This window comes from Labeo rohita, chromosome 9, assembly GCF_022985175.1.
Source record: "Labeo rohita strain BAU-BD-2019 chromosome 9, IGBB_LRoh.1.0, whole genome shotgun sequence".
Classification (NCBI taxonomy): Eukaryota; Metazoa; Chordata; class Actinopteri; order Cypriniformes; family Cyprinidae; genus Labeo; species Labeo rohita.
Window position 1 is genome coordinate 21,746,255 of NC_066877.1, and position 26,529 is coordinate 21,772,783.

The 26,529-nt window shown below is 34.5% G+C and overlaps 1 protein-coding gene across 2 annotated transcripts in view; it reads right to left on the minus strand.

Annotated features, from left to right (window-relative positions):
- The window catches only part of fgf14 (fibroblast growth factor 14), a 143,277-nt gene that overhangs the window by 108,360 nt on the left and 8,388 nt on the right, over positions 1-26,529 (minus strand). The window contains exon 1 of one of the 2 annotated variants that reach the window (XM_051118991.1): positions 13,207-13,384. The exons of the other annotated variant lie outside the window; for it this stretch is intronic. Coding sequence (XP_050974948.1) covers positions 13,207-13,276 — 70 coding nt within the window. The 5' untranslated portion in view covers positions 13,277-13,384. Of the gene's footprint in view, positions 1-13,206; positions 13,385-26,529 lie in introns of those variants that run through there. 2 annotated transcript variants of the gene reach the window in all.

Below are 26,529 nucleotides of genomic sequence, written 5' to 3' on the forward strand. Positions count from 1 at the left end.
TCTGGGGGTTGGGAATTATAGAAATTAATACTTAAGTGATGATAAAGACATTTCAATGTCTATTTCAGATAAATGCTGTTTTTCTGGAGTTTCTATTCATCAAAGAAACCTGAAAAAAAAATTCTAATCAGCTGTTTTCAACACAAAAATAACAATAAATGTTTTTGAGCAGCAAATACAAATTTTAGAATGATTTCTGAAGGATCATGTGACTGGAGTAATGATGCTAAAAATTCAGCTTTGAAATCACAGGAATAAATTACATATTCAAATAGAAAACAGTTCTTTTAAATAGTAAAATTATTTCTGTTTTTGCTGTACTTTGGGTCAAATAAATGCATGCTTGGTGGGCAGAAGAGACTTCTTTATAAAAAAAAAAACAAAAAAACAATTAAAAATCTTACTGTTCAAAAACTTTTGACTGGTAGTGTAGTGTTTTGCTAAATGCTCTGGTATAAAAAAGCCTGTATTAGATATTCAGGTTTCTTTTTAAATTGGTTTCTTCACATAATTCGTGCAAAGGAATCAACTTCCTAAAATGAAAAAAAGAAACATCTTATACACTATTTATACACTAGCTTGTCACTGAGGAAAACAGGCTGGCATGTTATTAAAAAGATGCAGTAAAGTTAGTAGTGTCACTACGGTTAGTTTACACTCAACACTACTAACTCACACACTCTATACAACCCATTTATATCTTGTGTGTATTATAAAAGCATTTCCAGTTTAAAGAACCATATATATACATACATATATATATATATATCCATACAGCAAGAACATATCTCCAGGCCATGAAAATCACAGATATGAAAGAAGGAAGAACCTAGTCCTCAATAAGCAGCACAGACCACGCTGCTGGAGGGATATGACATTTAAGGATTCATAATGCAGTTAAGGCACAATAAAACACATTCCCAGCAGTCTACTGACACACACACTCATACACACACGTGCCTGATCCAGGAAGCGACTGACTCACTCACATGAGTAAGGCTGAGTATCAAACCCGTCATTACAATGATGTGACCCTATTAACTCGGGATGTGATGACATCAGTTCTCCTTACAGACGTATGTGACCTTGGATATATCATGCTTGTGTGCGCACCAGACATAACAGCATAGCAGAGACTTCTATTTGATGTGTACAGTAGCTGTTAGATTGACACTCAGCATATGTTTTTGTGATGTTTATGATTTAAAATGTATGCAAACGTATACTTACAGATGTTTATCAGATGGTTGTACCAAAAAAATGCAATGCTTTCCAGATGGGACATCTTTGCGATATGTGTGTGTTTACTGGGGATTTCATTCTTGGTAAGTTGTTACTAGGGCTGTCACTAACTATTATTTTGGCAACTGAGTAATCTGTCGATTATTCTGACAATTAACTGAGCGACGGATAATTAGAATTATTTTTTGTAGTAATAAAAATAGTCCTAAGTGAACAATAGCCTTCAAACTGACTTAAAATACACAAATAGCAATGAGGCCATAATAATTAGTTCAAATAAAGTATCAAAAGCAAGTAATCATGGTTTTACTGAACAAAACTGTTAAAATACATAATGCATAATAAACAGTAGAGCTAAAGTGCATTACGCATTACAGCAAATGCCTGCAGATGACACCAATGGCCTGACGATTGTTTTTACACTTCACTGCGCGATCTAATCCATGTTTAATGTTAACTCAACAACATTTAATTCAAATGTCCACTTAAATCTTTAATATTTGGTCATTTATTTATGATAGAAATGCTATAGCCACTGTTTTTTTTTTTTTGAATATGTCGACACAAAAACGTGTAAACTCAGAGTGAGGGTTTGAGCTTTTATTTTGAAATTGCGATAAAAAGTTAGCATGAGAAAGATAATGTGTTCTCCTGTGTTTGTGTAGGTTTATAAATGATTGACTTTACAAATCTGATGAAATAGCGCACGTTACGTTCTCAAATAAATGTTATATTCAACCCAAACTCACAACAACATGCAAAGATGGAGTTTGAGTCGCTCCACTTAACCTATACACATGTACAAAAACAAAAACAAAAAAGCGCATATATTAAACCTGCATCGCATATATGTATTTAATTAAATCGTAGCGTTTGTAAATTCTAAGTAGCATTATGCATTATGCTTTATTACGATTTTAAATGGGTTTAATATGTGGAATACGCAACTACCGGTATGTTGCCGATTACTCGACACAGGCAAAATGCAGCTGAGGATTTTTAAAAAATCGAATACTCGAACAGAATCGGGGAATCGTTACAATCTTAGTTGTCATTTCTTAAACAGCTGCTGCATATACAGAGGTAGCAGTCTAAGGTATCAATAAACCTTTAAGCTGATTGTGTTTTGTTTCTTTTGAATCTGCTGTTTGACCACATGTCTAAAATTAAGCTGCAGAACAAAAAACAAAACAACCAAAAATTCTAAAGCAGTTATTTAGCCTTCAGGTATGTGTCCTTGTCTGTTACCCTTACCTGTTTGCACCATCAACACTCCTGCCTGACTTCAGGAGGGTAATCAAATAAGAGGCTGCGTGAATCAGAGAATCCAACAACAAAACTGACCCCTGATCTCCCCTTAAGTCACCACTGCAGCAAACTACAGCCACCTCAGCAGTCATGTACTTCAAGGACACGCTAGAGTCTCTCTATAATTAGACAGTGTTCATACACAAACAGCATTCTAATAGCAGTCCCATATTGCAAATTACGCAAATCCGAGGCTTTCGGATTGTAAAACAGATTCAATGAATAATAATTTCACCATAGTTATAGAATTCAAAGGGGTTGTATCATACATTTTGTTTCTTTTAGAATATTAGTCAAGTTTTTTACACCAAAACATGCACAATTAAGTTTTTTCATGGTCATGCTGTCCCTTTGAATGAATATCACTAGTTAAGTTAAAGTTCAGTTAACAGTACCAGTGTTGATTACCATTAAAATTAGACTTTTGTGTTTGCTTTTATAAAATTAAAAGCTTCACATTCAGCTGTTAAATCATCCAAAAACTGGCACTGAAACCTCTTTTTTATATCACAAATTATATGTAACTCGGACCACAAAACCAGTTGTAAGGGTCGATTGAGATTTACACATCGTCTGAAAGCTGAATAAATAAGCTATTAATAAATTATAATAAACTATTTGAAAATCTGGGAGTGCAAAAAAAAATCAAAATACAGAGAAAAGTTGTCTTAGCAATGCATATTACTAATCAAATATTAAGTTTTGATATATTTACAGTAGGAAATTGACAAAATATCTTCATGATCTTTACTTAATATTCTTTTTGACGTAAAATAAAAATCAATAATTTGGACCCATACAATGTATTATTAGCTATTTCTGCGACATACCAGTGCTACTTAAGATTGGTTTTGTGGTCCAGGGTCACATATCACATCCCACAATCCAGAATATTCCTTTAAGACTTCAAGCTCATTCAATAACGCTGACTTGTCCATCCTTTACTCCAAACTTTCACTTCCTCTTCACCAGTGATCCACACATACCCCTACCATCCATTCGTCAGTGTCATCAAAGGATTCGGTTTCTGAGAGATAAGAGTTTTTTCCCTTCTTGTCTCATTCTCTCAACTTTCTATCCACTCAGAACTGCTGAAGGACAGAGGGAGGTCATCTTAAGGGATTCAACAAGACGCTGGTACGCAGAATCACAGGTCTATACTCCCCGAGGGGATCGGGTTCTCCTGACACCTGCCTTTCCGGGCGGGTCCAGTGTTGAGATGTTGCCCTCGCAGGGAAAAAGGATACAGGCCGATAGATTCAGAGGAAGCACAGCTAGCCACAAACAGATTTCCCCCTCTTTGAAACCCAGTAGAGCAGTCCTCTGTAAACACACTGACATTTGATTCAGGAACATTACACCACAGTGAATAGTGCTTTGTGTGCTTGTGGGCTTTACCAGCTACCACATGTAAATAGAAGTGTTAAAAAAATTGACACATTCAATAAATAAATACAATCTGTATAACTGAATCACTATCCTTTTGTGGAGTGGTGTACCGCACACTTAGCTTAGGTTTCACTTCATATGCCTGAAAAATGTTCTTGCTGATCTGTAGATGTAAATCAGCAGACAAACAATGTAAGCTAAAAAAAGAGTGTCCTGTTGACAAGAGTTTTTAAAATGGGGTCCGGGGGCCCCAGAAGGCTCCAAAAGGGTGTTAGGGTGTCCACAAAAAAAAAAAAAAAAAAAAAAACATAAAAATGTAATAAGTAAATAAAAATTTTGACCAAATATATTTATTAATATTGTTCCCTTCTGCTCTACATTTCAGATTAAATTTTTTTTTTCAAATACTTTTAAAAAAAAATTATATACACTGCTGTTCAAAAGTTTGGGATCAGTAAGATTTTTTATATTTTTTAAAATGTCTCTTAGGCTCATGAAGGCTGCATTTACATGGTCAAAAATCCAGAAAAAAAAAACTGCAATATTATGAAATATTATTATCATTTAAAATAATTCTATTTTAATATACTTTTAATTAATTTTGATTTATTTATAATTTATTTCTGTGATGCACAGCTGAATTTTCAGCATAATTACTCCAGTGTTCAGTGTTACATGATCCTTCAGAAATCATTCTAATACGTTGATTTATTATTATAATCAGTGTTTGAAATAGTTGTGCTGTTTATTATTTTTTTGGAACCTGTGATACTTTATTTCATAAAACGTTAAAAAGAACAGCATTTATTCAAAATAGAAATCTTTTCTAACAATGTAAGTCTTTACTCACTTGCTGAATTAAAGTATTAATTTTTTTCCAAAAAAAAAAAAGAATAAACATTTACTGACCCCAAATATTTAAACTGTAGTTTATATTGTTACAAAAGATTTCCATCTTAAATAAATGCTGTTCTTTCTAACTTTTTATTCATCAAAGAATCTTGAAAAATGTATCACAGGTTGCAAAAAAAATTTTAAACAGCACAACTGTTTCTAACATTAATAATAAATCAGCATATTAGAATGATTTCCAAAGGATCATGTGAAGACTGGAATAATGATTCTGAAAATTCAGCTTTGCATCACAGGAATAAATTATATTTTAATGTATATTAAAAAAAATAGAAAAACGTTATTTTAATTGTAATATTTAACAATATTATTATTTTTGTGTTATTTAGTGTTTTTGATCAAATAAATTCAGCCATGATGAGTATAAGAAACATAATAATTTTACTGGTCCTAAACTTTTGAAAGCCAGTGCATATACTTATAACAATTCATTAAACAATAAGAAACTTGAACTAAAATCTAACTTTTACTTAAAAGTTACACAGGGACAAAAAAAGAGCGATATTTAATTTATGGATATTTTCACCTGTTTTGTTGTCCAGTCACTTTAAAAAACAAACAGCACAACTGTCCTCACTTGGAGGTCATACTAACAATCCTAATGATAAATACACAACCCCGAGTATGGACAATAATAACGATGATGTCTGCCTTAGCAAGCGCCACTAATAATTAATGAATCCCGCAAAACGAAACTTTCAAAAACTGCATGCTATGTAAAGTTAAAGAAATGTGATTCCACTTTTTGGTGGGAAATCTTGGTGCATTGGGAGCTGCTGTTTCAGCATCTGCTTAGTCAACCCAACAATGACTGGTAACTTAATTACTTCCAGACCCCCTTACTTGAGCCTTCTATAGAAAATGCTGCTGCGTTGGGTAAAACGATCACTTTTGAATCTCCAGAGAGGAATAATGGATGCGGCAACTTTGAGCACTGCCCACAGTCTCATGAGACCAGCTGGCTTTCTTTGTATAAATTAAATCAGTGAATTACAGTAATAATAGTGGATAACTTATAGAGGTAATTTATTAGCCTCTACAGTCATTTCACAAATGAACGGTTCCTTACTTTCACGTTACCCGGGGCTATGTGAATATTGCATAAGAGTCAGGCTCTTTTACTGGAATTTCTACATGGATATATCATTGACATTTTCCACTTTTGCACATTTAGAGCTACCAGTCCTCTGAGCTATGAAAGACATTAGTAGGAAAAAATTTTGCTGCCTGATCATTGATCCGGAACTTTGAACAAAACCCCCCTCCGTCTCTTTTTCATGCCATTCTTTTATCTGTTAGAGGCCTCTTTCTCTTTCAAACATTGACCCATCACTTGACATAACATGTCGCTCTGTCTGTCTCACCCTCTCTTCCCTCATCTGATAGCTAAGTATAGCACACAACACTTTGAGATACAGTACGTGACATACTGTGCCACTGCAAGGACCGATGTTAAATGCGTAAAGAGATGGTTAACCCAAAATGACAATTCATATTGTTTAAAACCCACATGCTCAAAAAAGTAGTAAGGACTCCATGTCACAACACATGGTCTGTTTTAACAATGTCCTGGACTTTGAACGTGTCAGTTGCATTGCTGGCTATGCATGGTCAGAAAGCTCTTGGATTTCATCAAAAATATCTTAACTTGTGTTCTGAAGATGAATGAAGGTCTTATGGGTTTAGAACGACATGATTTTCATTTTTGGGCAAACTATCTTTTCACAACTGTCCACTAATACTTTAAACAAAGTAACTCACGGTACCAGCAAATAGACAATCCGCGTTCAAAACTGATCATTCCCATGCTATCCTCACTATCCTCCTCTTTGCCTTTTTCTTGCCGTTCCTAAAAAGAATGATGAATCATGTAGCAGCTGCTTAGCCCACTCATGGAAGACATTAAAACAATTTCTACATCAGTTCCCCTGTGGGAAAGCCAGTCAGTGCAACAGGTTAAATGCCTGTGCGAGAGGATGTCAAAGATGATAATTACTCCGTTTTAAAGCTCCAACCTTTAACTGAAGACAAGAGCCCTTGAGAAAGTTCAAAATATATTTTTGTTGCACCACACAACGCCTTTACCTGCCAGGGAAGCAGACCCCCTCATGAGGCCAGTGTGACATCTCATTAACTGCTGCTATTTGATTTAAAATAATACAACGTTCCTGATGAGACAGCAAAGGTGAAACACTACAAAACTTGTAATGTTGTAGCTAATTGTGCACGGATTCCTCTGCGAGAAACAGAGCAACGGTGACTTGGGATGTGAGGAAAATAAAGATCTGAGACAACAGAAGCAAAGTAATATAAACTTTCCACTGTATATTTTATACTGACACCTATTGGTGTGGATGTACGAAGTTTGTTTACCTGTTGTTGCTGTTGATCTGTTTTTTGTTCCTTTTCATCTATATACTTTTCCATAAAATTTTGGGAACCCCTTGCAGAATCTGTGACAATGTAAAACTTTAAAATTTTAACAAAATAAGAGAGATCATACAAAATGCATGGTATTTTTTATTTAGAACTGTCCTGAGAAAGATATTTTACATAAAAGATCTTTACATATAGTCCACAAGACAAAAAAATAGCTGACATTATTAAAATAACTCCCTTCAAAAGTTTGAGAACCCTTGGTTCTTAATACTGTGTGTGGTTGCCTGGATGATCTATGACTGTTTTTTTGTTTTGTGATGGTTGTTCATGTGTCCCTTGTTTGTTCTGTACAGGTAAACTGAGCACTGTTCAGAAAAATCCTCCATGTCTTGGAGTTTTCCCGCATCTTTTGCATATTTGAACCCTTTCTAGCAGTGACTGTATGATTTTGAGATCCATCTTTTCAGACTGAGGACAACTGAGGGACTCAAACACAACTATTAAAAAAGGTTCAAACATTCACTGATGCTCCAGAAGGAAACATGCAAAGCTCAAACTTTTTGAATTTAAAAAAATTAAATTGTAATTAATTTGTCTTCTGGGAAACATGCAAGTATCTTCTGTTGTTTCTGCAGGGCAGTACTAAATGGCAAAAAATTATATTTCATCAAAATAAGAAAAATTTGTTCTGTTCAAAAGTTTTCACCCCCCGGCTCTTAACGCATCGTGTTTCCTTCTGGCGCATCAGTGAATGTTTGAACCCGTTTTAATAACATGCATTTTGTATGATCTCTTATATTTTGCTAAAATTATTCACATTTTCACAGATTCTGCAAGGGGTTCCCAAACTTTCACATGCCACTGTAACATAAGCAGCCTACAATGGGTTGTGAATACAGTACCACTTGATGTTGACTTGAAAATTCAGGTATTGTATCAAAGTCTTCTTTTATACCAAACAACTTCACCAAAACAAACACGCATCCATTATTTCCCAGCTTTTTACATAACTTCTCAGTATATAACATCTAAACAAGACAAAGACAGTGAGTCAAGATCACTCTATTCAAACAGATTTCAAAAGGCAGTTCTGAAGTTCAGTTTCTTTAGTCAACGGATCCCAACTCTGTTGCTATGCCACCTCTGAAAGAGCCAACTATATTTAGATAGCCATTATTATGAGGCTTTTCACACATCACGACCAAGATAGATGGAGGAGGTGTAGTGACGAACTATCTTATGTTTGTTGAACGAGCGTTACGTAGCGAGGTGCCAATCTGACATCTGACATCCCTTTCAATGTGTGCCATAACCTTGCACGTACAATGCGCGTACAACTGTCCTACAAACAGTTAAACAACTTGATATTTCCAATTGTAAAGTCAATGTTTGTTAAAGGACAACATGGTGCCCTAAACCATAAAGCACCATTTAGCACATAATTAGAGTTTATAACTGAGGTGTAAATTAAATTGGATATAATGCCATATGATATTTTCACATAAAAGACGTTTACATATACTCCACAAGAGAAAATAATAGCTGAATTTATAAAATGACCCCACTCATAAGTTTACATATGATTTATTCTAAATACTGTTTTGCTACCTGAATGATCCACAGCTGTGTTTTTTTTGTTTTTGTTTAGTGATAGTTGTTCATGAGTTATTTTGCCTAAATATCATTTTTTTTTTCATTTAGTACTGCCCTTCAGAAGCTACAGAAGATACTTTCATGTTTCCCAGAAGACAAAATAAGTTCAATTTACCCTGATCCTCAAATTCAAAAGTTTTCACCCCCAGGCTCTCTTAACGCATTGCGGTTCCTTCTGAAACATCAACAAGCATTTTAACCTTCTGAAATAACTGCATATGAGTCCCTCAGTAGCCTTCAGTGGGAAAATGTGAAAGTCAAAAATCATACAGTCATTTCTGAAAAGAGTTCAAATACACAAAAAAATGCTGAAAAACCAATAAATTTGTGGGACCTAAATGATTTTTTTCTGAAGAACAGCAGGCAGTTTAACTGTTCAGGACAAACAAGGAACTCATGAACAACTATCACTAAATTTAAAAAAAAAAACACAGCTGTGGATAACTGGGGTAACAACAAAGTATTAAGAATCAACTGTATGTACACTGTTAAACAGGGTAATTTTTATAAATTCAACTATTATTTTTATTTGTGACATTTGTTAAGTGACATGAGCTGAAATCCAAAGTCATTTTAAAGGAAGACCAAATTATTACATCTCGATTAAAAATTACAAGCATTTTTTTCTTTGGAATCAAAAGCACCAATGAATAATTCAGAACAAGACCAGGAATGTGCATTAAGTAAGCAAACATGGTAAATTTTGAATTTAATAAAGCACTGTGAAGAAACACTCACTACTAATGAGCAAGTCATGTGGTTCCTCTTGCGTGGACTATATCCAAAAGCCCTCAAAGACTGTCCTCATGGGCTCTTGTAGTCCAGAGAGAGAGGAATGCTTCCTCATTTGATGCTAATGTGATGTACTGACTGAGATGTGAAATAAAATCATGGACACGATTAAGCAAAGAAGGACATTTTTCTGCATCAACATGCTTTGTTGATTTCGGAAACAAAGTTCACATCAACCAGTCAGCTTCTAGAGTTAGGCTCAGGGCTGGAACTCAAACATTTTATTTAGTCAATCCGCTCCAAAAATGACAAAAAAGCCATTTGACTACGCTGTGTTTTCTAGAATCCACAGCATTGTATGAAGAAAAAGCTGAAAATTAAATGGTTAGATGAATTACAACAATACACTGTGACCAAGACCTCTGGAATGGTCATCAAATTGCCAAGCAAGAGTGGCTTGAGTTTGTTGAGTGCTACCTGATTATCAAAACATTCCTACGGCAATCAAGAGTTAGGTTAAGCATGTACATGTATGCGTGCAGATAAAGAGGGTTATTTGTGGAACCTGTGTGAGTGTGTGAATAAATCTATGAGACACTGCAGAGCGACAGAATCAATCTAAAGAGCAGCTAATATTTTGTGTAACAGGTGGAACACTATTTACGTTAAATATTACTCATTAATGTGCAAAAAAAGTATTCTTGTAGCTTTGTAACATTAAGGTTGAACCACTGATGTGACATGAACTATTTTAACAATGTCCTTACCAAAGGTTGCGCTAGCCTTCAACATTGTCCGTCATTTTGACTGACAGGGTAAATTTTCCATCATAATCTATTACCCGTCATTTTAATTAGAATAACACGTTTAATTGCTTTTATTTTTGTTCACAGGTTTGTTTTTAATCATGAACATACAGTACGACAGCACATTGTTTAAAAACAACAAAATACGCTAGGGCTGGGTTAAAAAAAAAAAATAGATTTCTCGATTTTAATAGATTCTCATTTTAATGAACCTTTAACATTTCATCAACGTTAGCAATCCGTACTACTACTATTACACATTTCTGTTTCCCTGAACAAAGAACTTTGCTAAGAGTACATCAGGGCCTTAAAGAGCTGCAAAATGGCCAATGACTGAAACAGTCTGAGTAACAGTGAGATCAGAATGTGTGTCCTGAGAGCTGGCAGCCCTGCAACCCTGCAGCACCAGGGTCTGCCCTTCTCTCAGCAGCTCCTCTAATGAGACTCACTCATCTCACCCTCCAGACAGGTAAGGAGGATGTGAGGGGATGCCAGACGCAGTGAATGCATAATCATATCATTCTCCCTACTAAGGCAATAATAAAAAAGACTTTTCATTAAAAAAAAGTAATGATAAGATAAAAACTTGACCTTCTGTTTTTATTATCTGCAATGCAGCGATTACTTTTGTCTGTCTGGCACTAGCTACAGATGCCTGTCTTCCCCGATATTTTTATGTGACTGCACATGATTTACACTTTGATGCACTGTTTATTTACAACCATGCAGAGAAAGGAAGAGGAAAATGAAGAGAGTTCTGCTCAAATCACTCATGTCTTTGCATGCCCTAGTGAGTGAGAGAGAGAGAGTGAGATAGAGAGAGGGGAAGGAACGGCAAATTTTGTTTGCGGATTCTGAAATTTTAATAGCGCTTGATCAGCATATCTGCTGTGGTGTGTGATATTCGGCAGACATATCTGCCTCTCTTTACAGCAGTTCTCTAGCATATTAAAGGCAGTTGCTCATTTAATTATATGTTTGTTCATTCCCTTTAAAAGTTAAAAAAATGTTTTTTAAATGCTGTCATAATTCATAATTCAAGTAAAAATGTTAATTAAAAAGAAAACTAATTCCTAAAAAAACATGGTGACACTTTACAATAAGGTTCATTAGTTAACATTAGTTGTCTTTAGCTAACATGAACTAAGCATGAACAATACAGCATTTATTAATCTTAGTTAATGTTAATTCAGCATTTACTAATTCATTATTAAAGTCACATTTACATTAGTTAATGCACTGTGAATTAACGAACTAACGAACAACTGCATTTTCATTTTCAAGTAACATTAACAAAAGATTAATAAATACTTTAACAAGTGTATTGTTCATTGTTTGTTCACGTTAGTTAATACATTACCTAACATTAACTAATGGAATCTTACTGTAAAGTGTCACCAATAATTGTGTAACAAAAAAACAATAATAAACAAATTTTGTTTAGTCATAATCATGATTTTACTACTATGAATTGCATTTTTAACAGTTAAAATGAGTTGACTGATTTGAATAAAAATGCAACCGTAGAACTATTTAATTAAAATTTTTACAGACAAAAACTTGTTTTAACAAAACATATGTATTACAGTTGAGGTCAAAAGTTTACATACACCTTGCAAAATCTGCAAAATGTAAATTATCTCACCAAAATAAGAAGGAACATATAAAATGCATGTTATTTTTTATTTAGTACTGACCTGAATAAGAGATTTCACATAAAATATGTTTACATTTAGTCCACAAGAGAAAATAATAGTTGAATTTATAAAAATGACCCCCATTCAAAAGTTTACATACACTTGATTGTGTTGTATTGTCACCTGAATGATCCCCAGATGTGTGTTGTTGTTTTTTAAGTAATAGTTCATAAGGAAATATAATGCATTAAGAGCCGGGGGGTGAAAACTTTTAGAACTTATTTTGTCCTTTGGGAAAAATGCAAGTATCTTCTGAAGGGCAGTACTAAATGAAAAAAAAAAAAGATATTTAGCCAAAATAAGAAAAAAGTACACATCTTCATTTTGTTCAAGAGTTTATACCCCTGACTCGTAATGCATTGTGTTTCCAGTTGTGTTTCCCTCTGGAGCATCATTGAGCATTTGAAGCTTCTGTTTCCCACAGTTGTCCTCAGTGTGAAAAGATGGATCTCAGAATCATACAGTCATTGTTGGAAAGGGTTCAAATACATAAACATCATATCAATATCATAAACAGATATCAAAAAACAGCTGTGGATCATTCAGGCAACAACACAGTATTAAGAATAAAGTGTATGTAAACTTTTGAACAGGGTCATTTTTATAAATGTAACTATTATTTTTTCTTGTGGAACATATGTAAAAGTATTGTATGTAAAATATCTTATTCAGGTGAGTACTAAATAAAAAATAGCATGCATTTTGTATGAACCCTCTTATTTTGGTCAAATAATTAATATTCTGTAAGGTGTATGCAAACTTTTGACCTCAACTGTATATGTAAAAGTAAACACCAATGGAACACACATGGAAGCATATGATTAGTAAAAATTGAATTCTAGATATGTGAGCCTGGAATTTTGACCAGTCAAAATTTAATTATGCATCTGTAGACCGGGAATTGGCATCAAAATTGCATTATAGATTTCATCAATGTGAAGCATTACTAGTCAAATTGCATTACAGATATCTAATTGGAGTTTTGACTAGTCTAAATTACATTACGACTTGTAACACTAGGGTCATTAACAGACAGAACAGAGCTGTCATAGCAACACAAAACAGCAGGCACACCAGGTTGCACTTACCCTGCACATTAAGTTTGATTGCAGTACGTATGCGTTTCTCAAAAATCTCTATCAACCCTGAGGTTTCCATTTTCCATCCCTCTCAACATCAACCAACCTTCACCATCGGGACTGAGCAGCCAGCAGTGAGCTTGTGAATGCTAACCATGCTCTTATGGCCTCTTCAGGGGTAAGCAGCTGCTCTGTGGCACTGGTGGCCCACTAGAAACACTGATATGCTGTTGAATAATGATAACCTTTGAGAAATGTCAAGTGTTACCAGTACAGTACATCTCTATCACTTTGATATTATGTTGTGCCTGATATTGTTCTTACAGGTCAGAACAGACCATGTTGCCAATTTCCAGTAATAGCCGTCTCACCATGGAAACATAACGCTTGTTCAGTGCTGCCAAACAAAAAGAGCTGTACATAAAAATGTTGGTGTCGCGTGTTGCTTTTAGCAGTCCCTAAACGTTGTAGTTACAACAAAACTCTGTTTCAACAACAAAGATACAGGGTTCAGATGGAGGCCTTCATGGGTCCAGCACATCTCTTATTGACAGGGTGAGCTTGTACTTTCTGAGTACAGTTTTATTCAACCCTTTTTCCCAATGCGTCAAATATTGCCGCTTGCAAGAGCTCTGCAAGTCACTGTGTAGGGGCCTGCATCTTTACAGCAAGACCACGAGAAACATTTGTAGTCAGTACACTGATAGAAGGGGCACTGGAGGCACATCATCACAAAATTAATTTATCACAATATCCTGATTTAAAAAGTGTCCACACTTTGCAAAACACTGCATTATATTACTGGTTACACATTGTTCTGTGTATTTAATCAGCTGCCCCTGTATCTAAAAAAGTAGGGGGTGGTGATATTTCAGGGGTCTGTATTTTTTTTATAATTAGAAACATTTTTGAATATATTTACTTCCAGAACTCTTTGTAGATGCCAAAAAAGCACCATAAACTGGCTCAAAGAATAGCCACAAACCTATAACAAATAGTTATCTTTAATTAGAGGAATACATGTCATAGAAAATTTACATTTAGTAATTGGACCTATAATAAATAAAATACATAATAAATAACTTATAATACCTATAATATAAAACCTATAAAAAATAAATAATTAAATAAATAAGGGGAAAAAATTATATGATAAGCATGACATGGCTCTGGATTTAAGCCCCCAATCCCCTTGGTTGGATTTAAGTATTAATTTATTTACATAATTTTAACAGTTGTTTTTATTATGATGAAATTTTTGCAATATTGTCTTTTTTATTTTTATTTATGTTTTTTTTTTTTTTTTTTTAAGTGGATCTCTTTTGTATATGGTTTGTTAAATAAGTTTGTTTATTGTTCTTGTTTAGTGCACTATGTTGTTGACCAGCAGCGAACGTAAGAATAAATATATGGATGTTTGGAAGTTTGTTCCTACAAAGATAAGAATAAATTAGAAAAAAAATTGAAAAAAAAGAAAAAAATAAATAAATAAAGGAATGAATTTGACAATGTAAGAAAAGTTAAACTACCAGTCAAGTTTTTGAACAGTAAGATTTTTAATGTTTATTAAAGAATTCTCTTCTGCTCACAAAGCTTGCATTTATTTGATCCAAAAAACAGCAAAAGCAGTAAAATTATGAAATATTTTTACTGTTTTAAAATAACTGCTTTCTATTTTAATACATTTTAAAATGCAATTTTATCAAAGCTAAATTTTCAGCATCACTACTCCAGTCTTCGGTGTCACATGATCCTTTAGATATCATTCTAATATGCTGATTTGCTGTTTAAGAAACATTATTATTATTATCAATATTTAAAACAGTTGAGTTTTTCTTTTTTTTTAACACTGATGATCCAGAGATCAGCATTTATCTGAAATAAAAAGCTTTTGTAACATTATACACAAAGGCATTTTTATTATCATTTACTTCTGGTCTATATTGTTGTTGTTAAAATATATAAGACTGTAAGATTATTTCAAAATTTTAATACGATTTCTAATTCTAAGTCGGTAGTCTTGTGGGCAGCGTGCCGACATACAGTTGCGCTGTATGTCGATTTTGGAAGTTATGCTTCCTGTCAATTCTGATCTGTCCTATCATAATAAGACCAAAAAATGCCAAAAAATAAATCTTAAAAAATTTCTAATTCTAATGCTAACACAATTTCTAATTCTAATAGTTCTAGCAAACTATTTAAACTTATCAAAACCATTTAGACACTATTTTTAAGACTCTGTTGCATGCAGATTGCTCTGTGATCTTTTGCCTTTTGACCTGGAAGAACATTTAAGTTTAACTTTATCATTTTTTCTGTTCTTTAAAAGCTCAATGTCACCTTCAAACATTTCCCAATTGTCTCTCGTTCTCTCCGGAAGTCTCCTCCTCCTCTCTGTTGTCCCCTTTCTGTTTAAAAGCATCATTATTAGAGAAGGTATTCAATTAGGCCTAGGGCAGATGAGTAAACACTAACAGTCCTCTAAATAATAGTAATTATCTATAAACCTACAATTAGCTGTGCTATGACGCCATACGCAATGGTATCATTACCAATTACCGCCAAAAAAAAAAAAGACGGCAAGGGAATTTACCATAGTTAGAGTTTACTCAACACCGCAAAAAGAATTGCGGAATAAGTTGAGCAGCCAATAATGCTGGGAATAATAACTTCTTAAAGGTCAGCATAAAATGTTGACAAAGCTATCTAAGTGTAAACGTAAGGCTACAAAGCACAAGGGATGTCAATGATGATGGATGAATACGAAACCTGAAGACTAATGCGATTTTTCTTAAACAAAGCAGTTTGGAGTTGCTCCACAGCTTAGAAGCAGTGCTGCAAAAAGGCAGACATATTCTGCGAGAGGCGGTGTTACAATACTGTCAGCTGCACTGCAGCAAAAATTACACAGCACAACCTCCAGTAGCTCAGATCCCTGAGAAGACTGCTGGAAAAAGAGAAGGAGAGAGAGAGAAACAGAGAAAGAGAGAGAAAGATCTTCTACTCACACACATACAGTCAAGCTGAGAGACAACTGTTCACTTTCACAGGTTATTCATATTGTTTGCAATCCGAACAGCACTACAGTCACCCGCATGGTAAGCCTGACAGCTAGAATAAGCAACGCTAGCACTAGCTACAGGCTAGGATAGAGCTAATAAACACTAAATAACATTCAGTTTCACAACCAAAAACTAATAAACCAATACCACTACTATTGGCACATATGCTTTGACACACTGCGGTAAAACAGCAGTGCTACTATTGCACATGATACTATTTCTACACAAAAACCTGAGTCTTACTCACTAACACAATTAAGATTGTGCTATTAGCACAGAAAGCAGATAAGTGGATTTTAAAGTATTTCAACTGTTTGTGTTCATTTTCTATTGATTATGAAGCTATTTATTAAATGATAAATGATCCAGTGATTGAGGAGCCTTATAACTGCCCACATATCTTGTAGTGTTGTAGTGTTACCAAGCATACTTTCCGTATTATAAAAAGCCAAATTAGGTACCTGGATTGCAGTCCCTGAAAAAAAAAGTATGTCAGGTCACAGTAGTCTGCTGCATCCTTCATAGCCCAGTACTAAGAACAGCCCACAACACATGTAACACATGGGGTGCTATAGTCTTAGTGATTTACACATCTGGGATAGCAACTGAAAGATTGAGAGCCAACCAGTCGATCCCTGAACTATCACCATTGTGTCATTGAATAAGGACATCTCTTAACTTGAGTTTAGACTAGCGCTGCGCGGATTGATAAAAAAAAAAGTTACTTTTTTTTTTTTTAAGATTGTGTCGGTTTGATGGTTCATCATGGTTTTTCCCTGAATGTGCTGTTTAATCACAATTCAAACAAACATGCGACATACAGCATATACTGTTTTCAATGTAAATTAGATTGAATAATTCCAAAATGAAAAAAAAAGAATGGTCTGACCTTAGCTTTGTGTTATTACGCTACATAAAACATATCTAAACAAAACACAAACAGCAAATGGGCTAAATGAGATGCAAATTCACTCTCTGACAGCAGATGGCGCTTATGGAACAACAGTTACTGTATATAGGCAGTGTTGGGCATGTTACTTTAAAAAAGTATTAAGTTATAGTTACTAGTTACTTCTCACAAATAGTAACTGAGTTACATAATTATAAAAGTAACTAATTACCAAAGAAAGTAACTATTGTGGTACTTAACAAAAAATGTTCAAATATGTCAAATAACTTGGATGGCCCCAATATTAAATATGTTAAATGAATAAAACATTGTACATTAATCTACAGTATTTTACTGTTACTGTGGAACATTACTGAGAAACATCCCAAGAAAAACATCCCACAGCAATGGTGTGGTCTGTCTCGTTTTTTCATGATGACGGCGAAAAGAACTACAAATATTCCGTCATTTTTGATAGCACAAATAAGAATAAGGTATTGTTCGAAACTGCAAAGGGTCTACTTTTATTTGTCTAGTCATAATAACAACTTTATTTTTGTAAAATGAAGAAAATAAACAGGGGGCCCTCTCTGCCGTCTCGCTCTCTGTCATGAGAAATATATGTATAGATAGCTTGAAATGCTGAAAACAAATATTCTCTGATTCTCTGATTCTCTGAACTCATTATTCATTATTCAGGAGCGGCTCCGCTTTTCAAATTTTAAACATCCACGTGAGAAGCGCAGACTTGTAGGTAAACACCCACATCACCTCCGTAAACAAACGTTAGCATTCATCAAGTTCATCTCGGCTACTTTTCGACGCGCTGAGAGGAATAAGCCAAAATTTACCTGAGAAGAAGAACGCAATGTGATGCACAGCTTGATCCAGTGGAGGAGATCATTCTGATGAGTAGCCCATCTGTTTTTATTGTGTTATTAAAAAAACCTTTGCAGGTTCTACGGCTGAGAAAGAGCCTACTCTGATGAAAACCCCTTTAGTGAGCTCAATTATAGTAGCCTAACGCCACATTTTACTGTCAATAAAGGTACCTGCGTTGTAACAGGGGAAATAGTAATCCGTTTGATTACTCGTTACTGAAAAAAGTAATGCCGTTAGTAAGACGTTTATTTATAACGCCGTTATTCCCATCACTGTATATAGGGTTTCCTTGGTTACTGCTGTAAACAAAGCAATGTTAAGCAAACACTAAATGAATATGCGATATACAGAGGTCAAATAAAAAACTTTTCTGAAGACAGTCAGTTCCCCTCAGAGATACATTCATATAAACCCCTGTCTCCCAGTTCAGTATTTAGGATTTTCTTGAGTGAGCTTGATCTGCCTGCCTTTAGCGTCTCTGGCTTTTGTTAATGGCAGTTTATAGTCGTTTTTTTTTTGTCCATTTAAAGAATTAATTGTGTGTCGTTAATAGTTCAAAAAGTTTTCCAACCATCAGTCAGTGTAAGCAGGTAACAGATCTTCTCTTAATTCACGACTTTGTGTACGTTGCTGATGCTGGTTTTTTGAAAATTCATACCTGCAAAATTCAAACCTGTTTACCATTTGAACTGGTATTTCACCCAGCACTAGGTTACACCTGAAGGTCTGAACCTGTATTAAAGGAACACTCCACTTTTTTTGAGAAAAAAAAAAAACTCCCCTAGAGTTAAACAGTTGAGTTTTACCATTTCCAAATCCATTCAGCTGATCTCCGGGTCTGGCGGTAGCACTTTTAGCATTGCTTAACATAGATTATTGAATCTGATTGGACCGTTAGCATCTCGCTCAAAAATGACCAAAGAGTTTCAATATTTTTCCTATTTAAAACTTGACTCTTCTGTAGTTACATCGTGTACAAAGACAGACGAGCAATGAAAAGTTGTGATTTTCTAGGTTGATATGTCTAAGAACTATACTCTCATTTCGGCGTAATAATCAAGGAACTTTGCTGCCATACCATGGGTGCAGTTGAGGCGCAATGATATTACAACTCTGCATCTACACAAACTTAGTGCCGGTCACTTTCAGGCGCTGCATAATATCATTGCGCCTGCTGCACGCATGGTACGGCAGCAAAGTTCCTTGATTATTACGTCAGAATGAGAGTATAGTTTCTAGCCATATAAGCCCAGAAAATCGCAACTTTTCATTCTCCGTCAGTCTTAGTACACAATATAATTATAGAAGAGTCAAGTTTTAAATAGGAAGAATATCGTCATTATGTTTGGTTATTTTGAGGAAGATGCTATCAGTTTAATCAGATTCAATGATCTATGCTAAGCTATGTTAAGTGCTACCGCCAGACCCGGAGATCAGCTGAATTGATTCGAAAATGGTAAAACTCAACTGTTTAACTCTAGGGGAGTTGGAAAATGAGCCTATAAAAAGTGGAGTGTTCCTTTAAGTGCTAAAATTGTCAGCTAAACTAATGTTAACTTGCCTAACTTCCTTGGTAAAACAAGAAGAGAGAACAGCATACTGCACCCTGCTGAAGAAATCAAAGAACTCTTTGCAATCTTGATCCAAAAAAACAGCAAAAGAAAACAATAATGTTAAATAACGTGGAAAAATAAGACTGCATCATTTCAAGCTTATATTTTCATGGGTAAAAAGAAGATAAACTCTCCATGAAAACAACAATGTCTGGCTATGAAACTGAGATATATCTCATCACCTATTTACGACCCACTGTCCATGCTCTTGGAATCATTGCGGTATGAGAAGTCACAGATTTTAACATCTAAAACACAAGCCGCAAATTCTAACGCTTATGTGATTCCACACAATGTTGCATTCGCAATTTGTAACACAGGTTACGCAAGCAAGTTTGTGCTGGATTCTCACCACAAGGGGCAAGACACCGCAGCAGGCATTAGCGTAAACTGTCTTCTTCGGTCAGTTCTCTCTTTTTTTAGGTCAACCACTGTCATGCCACAGCAACATTTTGGGCATTTTTTCAAACATTCACATCTGCGTTTGAGTGTCTGGCCTAAGAACGAAAGCAAATCGCCAAATACATGTAGTGTGTGGGGGGAGGGTCGCTCCAATATCAGTGCTGTCTGTAGCACGAGAGGAGTGCCGTACGGTTAGGAGTCACCATCAAGCTCCTCGCGAGTGATTCGCATTGATGACTACATAAGGAAACCCGAGAAGCAGGAAACTCTGTAAGCAGTTCTGACAGATGAAAAGATCTGGCTGGTGCAGAGGAGTTGTTTGATTTCAACAGGGTGCAGCAACCATTTGGAAAATCAGGTCTCTCACACACAAAAATCATACAACCTACGGATATTTTTCTGTTAGTGTTGCACAGCTGTCGTTTAGGGGTTGGTAGATTGAAAAAAACATCAATCCCCCACATGACTGTTTACGTCACCGCTACTACAGCTCAACTTTGCTCAATTAAATCAGAATATAAAAGGTACTATTTTCAAGAAGGTTATGTAAGTGCAAGCTCCGTGTGCTGATAAATTACTCCATTATCATGAATAGACACAAGCCTGATGTAACAAAAATACAACACCTATTCAGTCAATGTGATTACTACAAATTACATTTCAAAGGAAATGTTGTACCAAACCATTAAGCATGAGGACAAAAAAGGAGGGAGGCGGACTCTTATGCTTGAGGCATCTGATAGTCCCTGGTCACGTTAATGAAACTGTACAGGCAGTTTCGTATTTGTGTAGTCAGATCAGGCTCTCATATGCTTATTACATATTGCCACATACAATAATGTTAACATTTTCTTATCAGACTCATGAAATTAATGGGTTAGTATTTGCTAGTACTAACTTTATTAGAATTACTTATGTAATATTTTACTAAATTGCAATTCAGAGAAATTCAACACAAAAAGTAATATTCATTAGTCTAATTATAAATCTAATAGTCTGATTAATCTGATTTGTTCCCTGATATGTAGGAAATACATTGAACTTGATTAATCTAACACAAGTTTTGCAATAACACTGAAAAAATTAAATGATTCATTCTGATAAATTAAGTCTTTGTTCCCTGATATGTAGAAAACATTTTTCTCTAAATGTTTCGAAAAACTGTTCCAAAAAACATTATTTAGTCAAATGGTTTCCATCACATTGTTTTCAAATAACTTTACTCAAATTAATTTTTGGCGTATATAAATTATAGCATTCTTGGAAATAAATTAGGGATGCACAGATATTGAAATTCTGACTAATGAAAGGTCAATTATTATTTTTAAGTTTTTACTGATGTTAAAATTCTATATTATTTAGTAACACTTTACAATAAGGTGTCATTTGTTAACATATTAACTAACATGAACAATACATTTATCACGCTACTTATTAATCTTTGTTAACGTTAGTTAATAAAAATACAGTTGTTCATTGTTAGTTCACAGTGCATTTAACTAATGTTAACAAACACAACTTTTTATTTTAATAATGCATTAGTAAATGTTGAAATTAATATTAAGATAAGTTTAATTATGTAGAAGTATTGTTCATTCTTAGTGCATGTTAACTAAAGTAGTTAACTAATGAAACTTAAAAACTGCAAAAACTAAAATCTGACATTGTAAATATTTCAAATGAAATAAGGAATAACAACATTAAAACTTATGTTCAGTGTTATTAATGGTGTTGTTAAAGATTAACTTTAATTGCATGTTACATGACAGGAATGGTAATTTTAATACATGAATAGAGGAAATAAGGATACAGAATTAAATATCCAAAATGTAAAAACTGTGTAATATTGGCCAGCAACTACCAATATTGTGCATCCTTAAAATGAAGTGTTTTTCATGATCCAGAAAATTTCATTAAACAAATGAAACAAATCATATACCATGGTATGATCCAATATATTAAATACATGATATCATTTTATATTCCTGGACGTACCACATTTGCTTCCTCAGTTCAAACTGTATGGAATAAGAATTTAAAGGGCATTCTTAATTCACTTCTGAATGGCACACAGCTTTGTTTACTGCAGCATCTCTGATCCAAAGCTGAGCACAAATGTGGTCACAATCACAGAACCACTGTGTGACAAAAACATTTCTTGTTCATATCATTCATTTTAATTTGATTCTCTATCATAAAGTGTGATCTGTGTTACTCTGAGCGAAAGCCTATCGCTTCATATGAATCCATGTCCTGAAGCATGAAGAAGCTTGGTGTGCACAAAAATCAGAGCACTGTACCAGATAATGACTGGAGCTCATGCTCAGTCATGTGACCTGGACTCCAGAGCTGAAATAGTGCTGAGATGCGTCGTGGGTAAAACAGAGACAGGTTCAACTGCATAATTCCCTATCCCAATACAGTAGCCCAGGACATGGAAGACTGCAGAAACACTAGTACTGGGAACCTGGGACCATCCAAATTGCCACATGATTTATTGAGGCAGTCTGAAACATGCTGTTACAAGCCATGTGAGAATGATCCACTTTAATCAGTCGGGATCATTTTTGACAACATAAAAAAAGGCTGAGCACACCTATACTGTATGTGCATGCAGTGACAATGATTTATTCCACTGCATGTGATACGACTGCATCACATCTCAGCAAACTAAAGCAGAATAAAGATACGTCTTTCACAGATCATTTATCCTTGAAATTATATTGTTAAATATGACTTCAGAGCAATAGCTCTTGATGAAATAAATTTGATAGCTTAATAGTTAAAGGGGAAATATTGCGACTGATAAGTAGCAGCAAATTGAATGCCTTCAATAAAAGTACAAAAGATTTATGTCTTCTGGAAACCTTAACGATACTTGGAACTAAAGCATAAACATGAATGTAATCTGAACTACAGCCTTACTAAATATAAAGTAAACACTGCACTAAATTATTGCTTTAACGGCATTTAACTCGATAGCTATTTGTAATGCACTTGTAAAAGTACACATGCTTGTAAAAAGATAATTACCATTTAAGCGTGGATAGTTTGCTGTAAAGTAATAAAAAAATAAACAGTTAGATTACACTCTAAAACATGCTGGGTTAAAAACAGCAAAGTACTGGGTGAAATATGGTCAAACCCAGTGACTGGGTTGTTCTGAACCAGCGGTTGGGTTAAATTTTTAAGTAGTTTTATTTAACTCAACTATTTATTAAAAGTTACTGTATGTCTTGTAATGAACCCAAAATAGGTTGGAAATGTATTGAATTAAATTAAAGTTTAATTAAATAAAACTACTCAGAACTTGAAACGCTGGGTCAAGTTTTTCCTTATTTCACGCAGCACTGGGTTGTATTTAAACCAGCATTATTTAGAGTGTATGTTTTAGATCTTTATAAGGTCACTGGTAATTTGTGTGAAGCTTTTTGTTGGCTAATGAATTTGCAAAAAAAGAATATTACATACACTCTAAAAAATGGGTTGTTTTGACCCAGCAGTTGAGTTAAATGTTTAACCCAACCTTCTAAGTAGTGCTATTTAACTCAAATATAGTTTAATTTTTTTTTTTTTTTTTTTTTTTTTTTTGCTTAAAATGAATCCAAATAGGTTGGAAATTAACATTTAGTAATATGTTCAATAAATATTTTTTATTATAAGTTATAGTAGCTAAATAATAAAGTAACTAAATAACTTTTTTTAACTGCTTATTAATACATGTTCACCTTTTGATTATTGCTGATGTAATTATTTGTCTGATTTTTAATTTACAACCTATTTTTCATTCTTTATCGCTGGGTCAAAAAAAAAACAATTGCTGGGTTTGTCCATATTTCACCCAGCGCTGGGTTGACCCAGCATTTTTACAGTGATATTTAGATCTTTATAAAGTCACTGGTAATTTGTGTTAAGGTTTTTGCTGTTTAATGAATTTGCAAAAGAAAATATTACATACACTCTAAAAACATGCTGGGCTATATACAACCCAGTGCTGGCTTAAAAAAAAAAAATACTATTGTTTAAAAATGACTATATGGCTGGCTTAAAATGAACCCAAAATAGACTGTAAATTAAAAATCAGATACATAATTACTAGAGGCACCAGCAATAATCAAAAGGTGATCATTTATTAATAAGCAATTTAACAAATGTTCATTATTTAATGATAATTTATTCAATTTATTAATCAGTGTGGTCACACTTTATTTTAAGGTCCAATTCTCAATATTAACCAACATTTAACTACGAATTTTGCCTCAGTAAACTCCTAATTTCCTGCTTGTTAGTAGTTAGTAAGGTAGTTGTTAAGTTTAGTTATTGGATAGGATTAGGAATGTAGATTATGGTCATGCAGAATATGTGATTTGTAAGTACTAATAAACAGCCAATACGCTAGAATAGTAGCTAGTTAACGGTTTGAACTGGTCTCTATACTAAAGTGTTACTATAAATGTTAATTTCCAACCTATTTTGGGTTCATTTTCACCAAGAAATATAACTACCCAGAAGGTTGGGTTAAACATTTAACCCAACAGCTGGGTCAAAACATCCCAATTGCTGGGTTTGTCCATAGTTCACCCAGCACTGGGTTGTTTTTAACCCAGCATTTTTAGAATGTCAGAAACACTGATGTTTTTGTGCAAAAATATTATTAAAATAAGAAAATTTCTAATATATTAACATAAGAGAGAGAGGTATTTGAATCCACATGAAAGCCAGAAGTTATAATCCCACATGTTGCACTTATGATACACAGACAATGGCAGATTCACACACAATGATGCTCACATACTAATCCAGACTGTTGTTTAACCCCTGAACACTGATGGACGCAAGTACAGAGTGCACTTACTTTGTCCTCTGAGGGTATCAAGGCTAATGCCACCTTCCAGGGCAGCCGGCCAAGAGCAATCAAACTCTGCCTGCTTTGCTGTGCCGTGTGGCGCTGCAGCATGGAGCCACAGGAGCAACTTGATGGCAGCTTTATGTAAATGTCCACTGCGTCTAATGTGTTGCAGAGGGCCCATGGTCCATCCTTGTTTTAATTGGACTGCTCTATATGTAAAGTTTATTCCATTAATGGGGCCGAAGAGAAACATGAGACGAGCCATGAATATTATCACCAAACACAGCTTTGAGTGAAAGAAGCACTTTCGGAGACTAAGAACAACTCTTTAACCCTGCAGCATGCTGCAAATGCAGCAGTTAGTTACATCAGGCAAGACAGACACCGTGGGCTATTTTAGCAAAATAGCTCAAAAAGTAGGACTTCCAGTCGTACAACAACCACAGCTAAAGTTTCATTACATCCGCACAGCGGAATTAAAGCTTTTGTTGTCGTCGTGACAAAAAATACAGCACGTTTTGCAATATTGTGGATTTCAAATATTACTCCAACAGCAACAATGTTCTGCACAAACATGAGAATTGCATGAAGCAAATACTTCAGCAATATTCAGATATTAAACAACCCAGCAAGATCTTTTTTACCCCTTGGTGCAAAGTGCGCAAGAAAGACATTCACTAACAAAGAGGCTATGCTGACATATGAACAAAATAAAAAGAAAAATTTGAAATAGCAGAAACGTCTAGTTTACTAATAGAAAAACAATGCTGACATAGCTATGAACAACAGTTTATGGAGCCAACAGTTTGGGAAAGTGATGAACAGCAAGAACAGGTTTCATTGTGCCACTATAAGAAGAAACCCAGCTGTGCATTGCCAATTATGACATACTCACTGTCTGCAATGTTTCCTGGGTTATTCTTCATTTTGAGGCAATTGACTACTTGAAATCTTGAAAAATGAACCTTCCTCATCACATGATATGATCATGACCTTCAAGTGGATTTCAGTTTTAATGTGTGGTGGTGTGGATCTTGTAATTTTTATTTTGAGAGAAACATTTGGGCAAAACTTGGACTTGCTAACACAACAAGTAAGCTAGCAGTCAGTTAACTATTAAATTTAACTATTAACTATTAAAATTCTCAAACTCTGGCTACTTCTGTTTTTTAAAGGAGACCTATTATGCCCCTTTTTACAATAAGCAGTGTAAGTCTCAGGTGTCCACAGAATGTGCCTGTGAAGTTTCATCTCAAAATACCCCACAGATCAAAGATCAGAGTGAAAGCAGAAACACGCTGCTATCATGCATGTCTCTTTAAATGCAAATGAGCTACTGCTCCCTGCCCTTTTTTCAGAAGAGAGCTGTGCCTTTATAGCTTGTACCTCAGATATTCTGCCAAAAAAAAAAATCTGTTTAGTTTTGATTATCATGTCTATCACGCTAAAATCATGTGTTTTAAACCATATTAGTTTAAATTTCTGATACGGTTTTCTGAGCGCACACATCCGAAGCACACGCACAGAAAGTGACTGTCACACGGCATGTGATTACTAAACTAAACTCTCTTTCATGTCTTATTGCGCTTAAACTGTCAAATACACACAAGTTTATGTTAAAAACATAAACAGTCT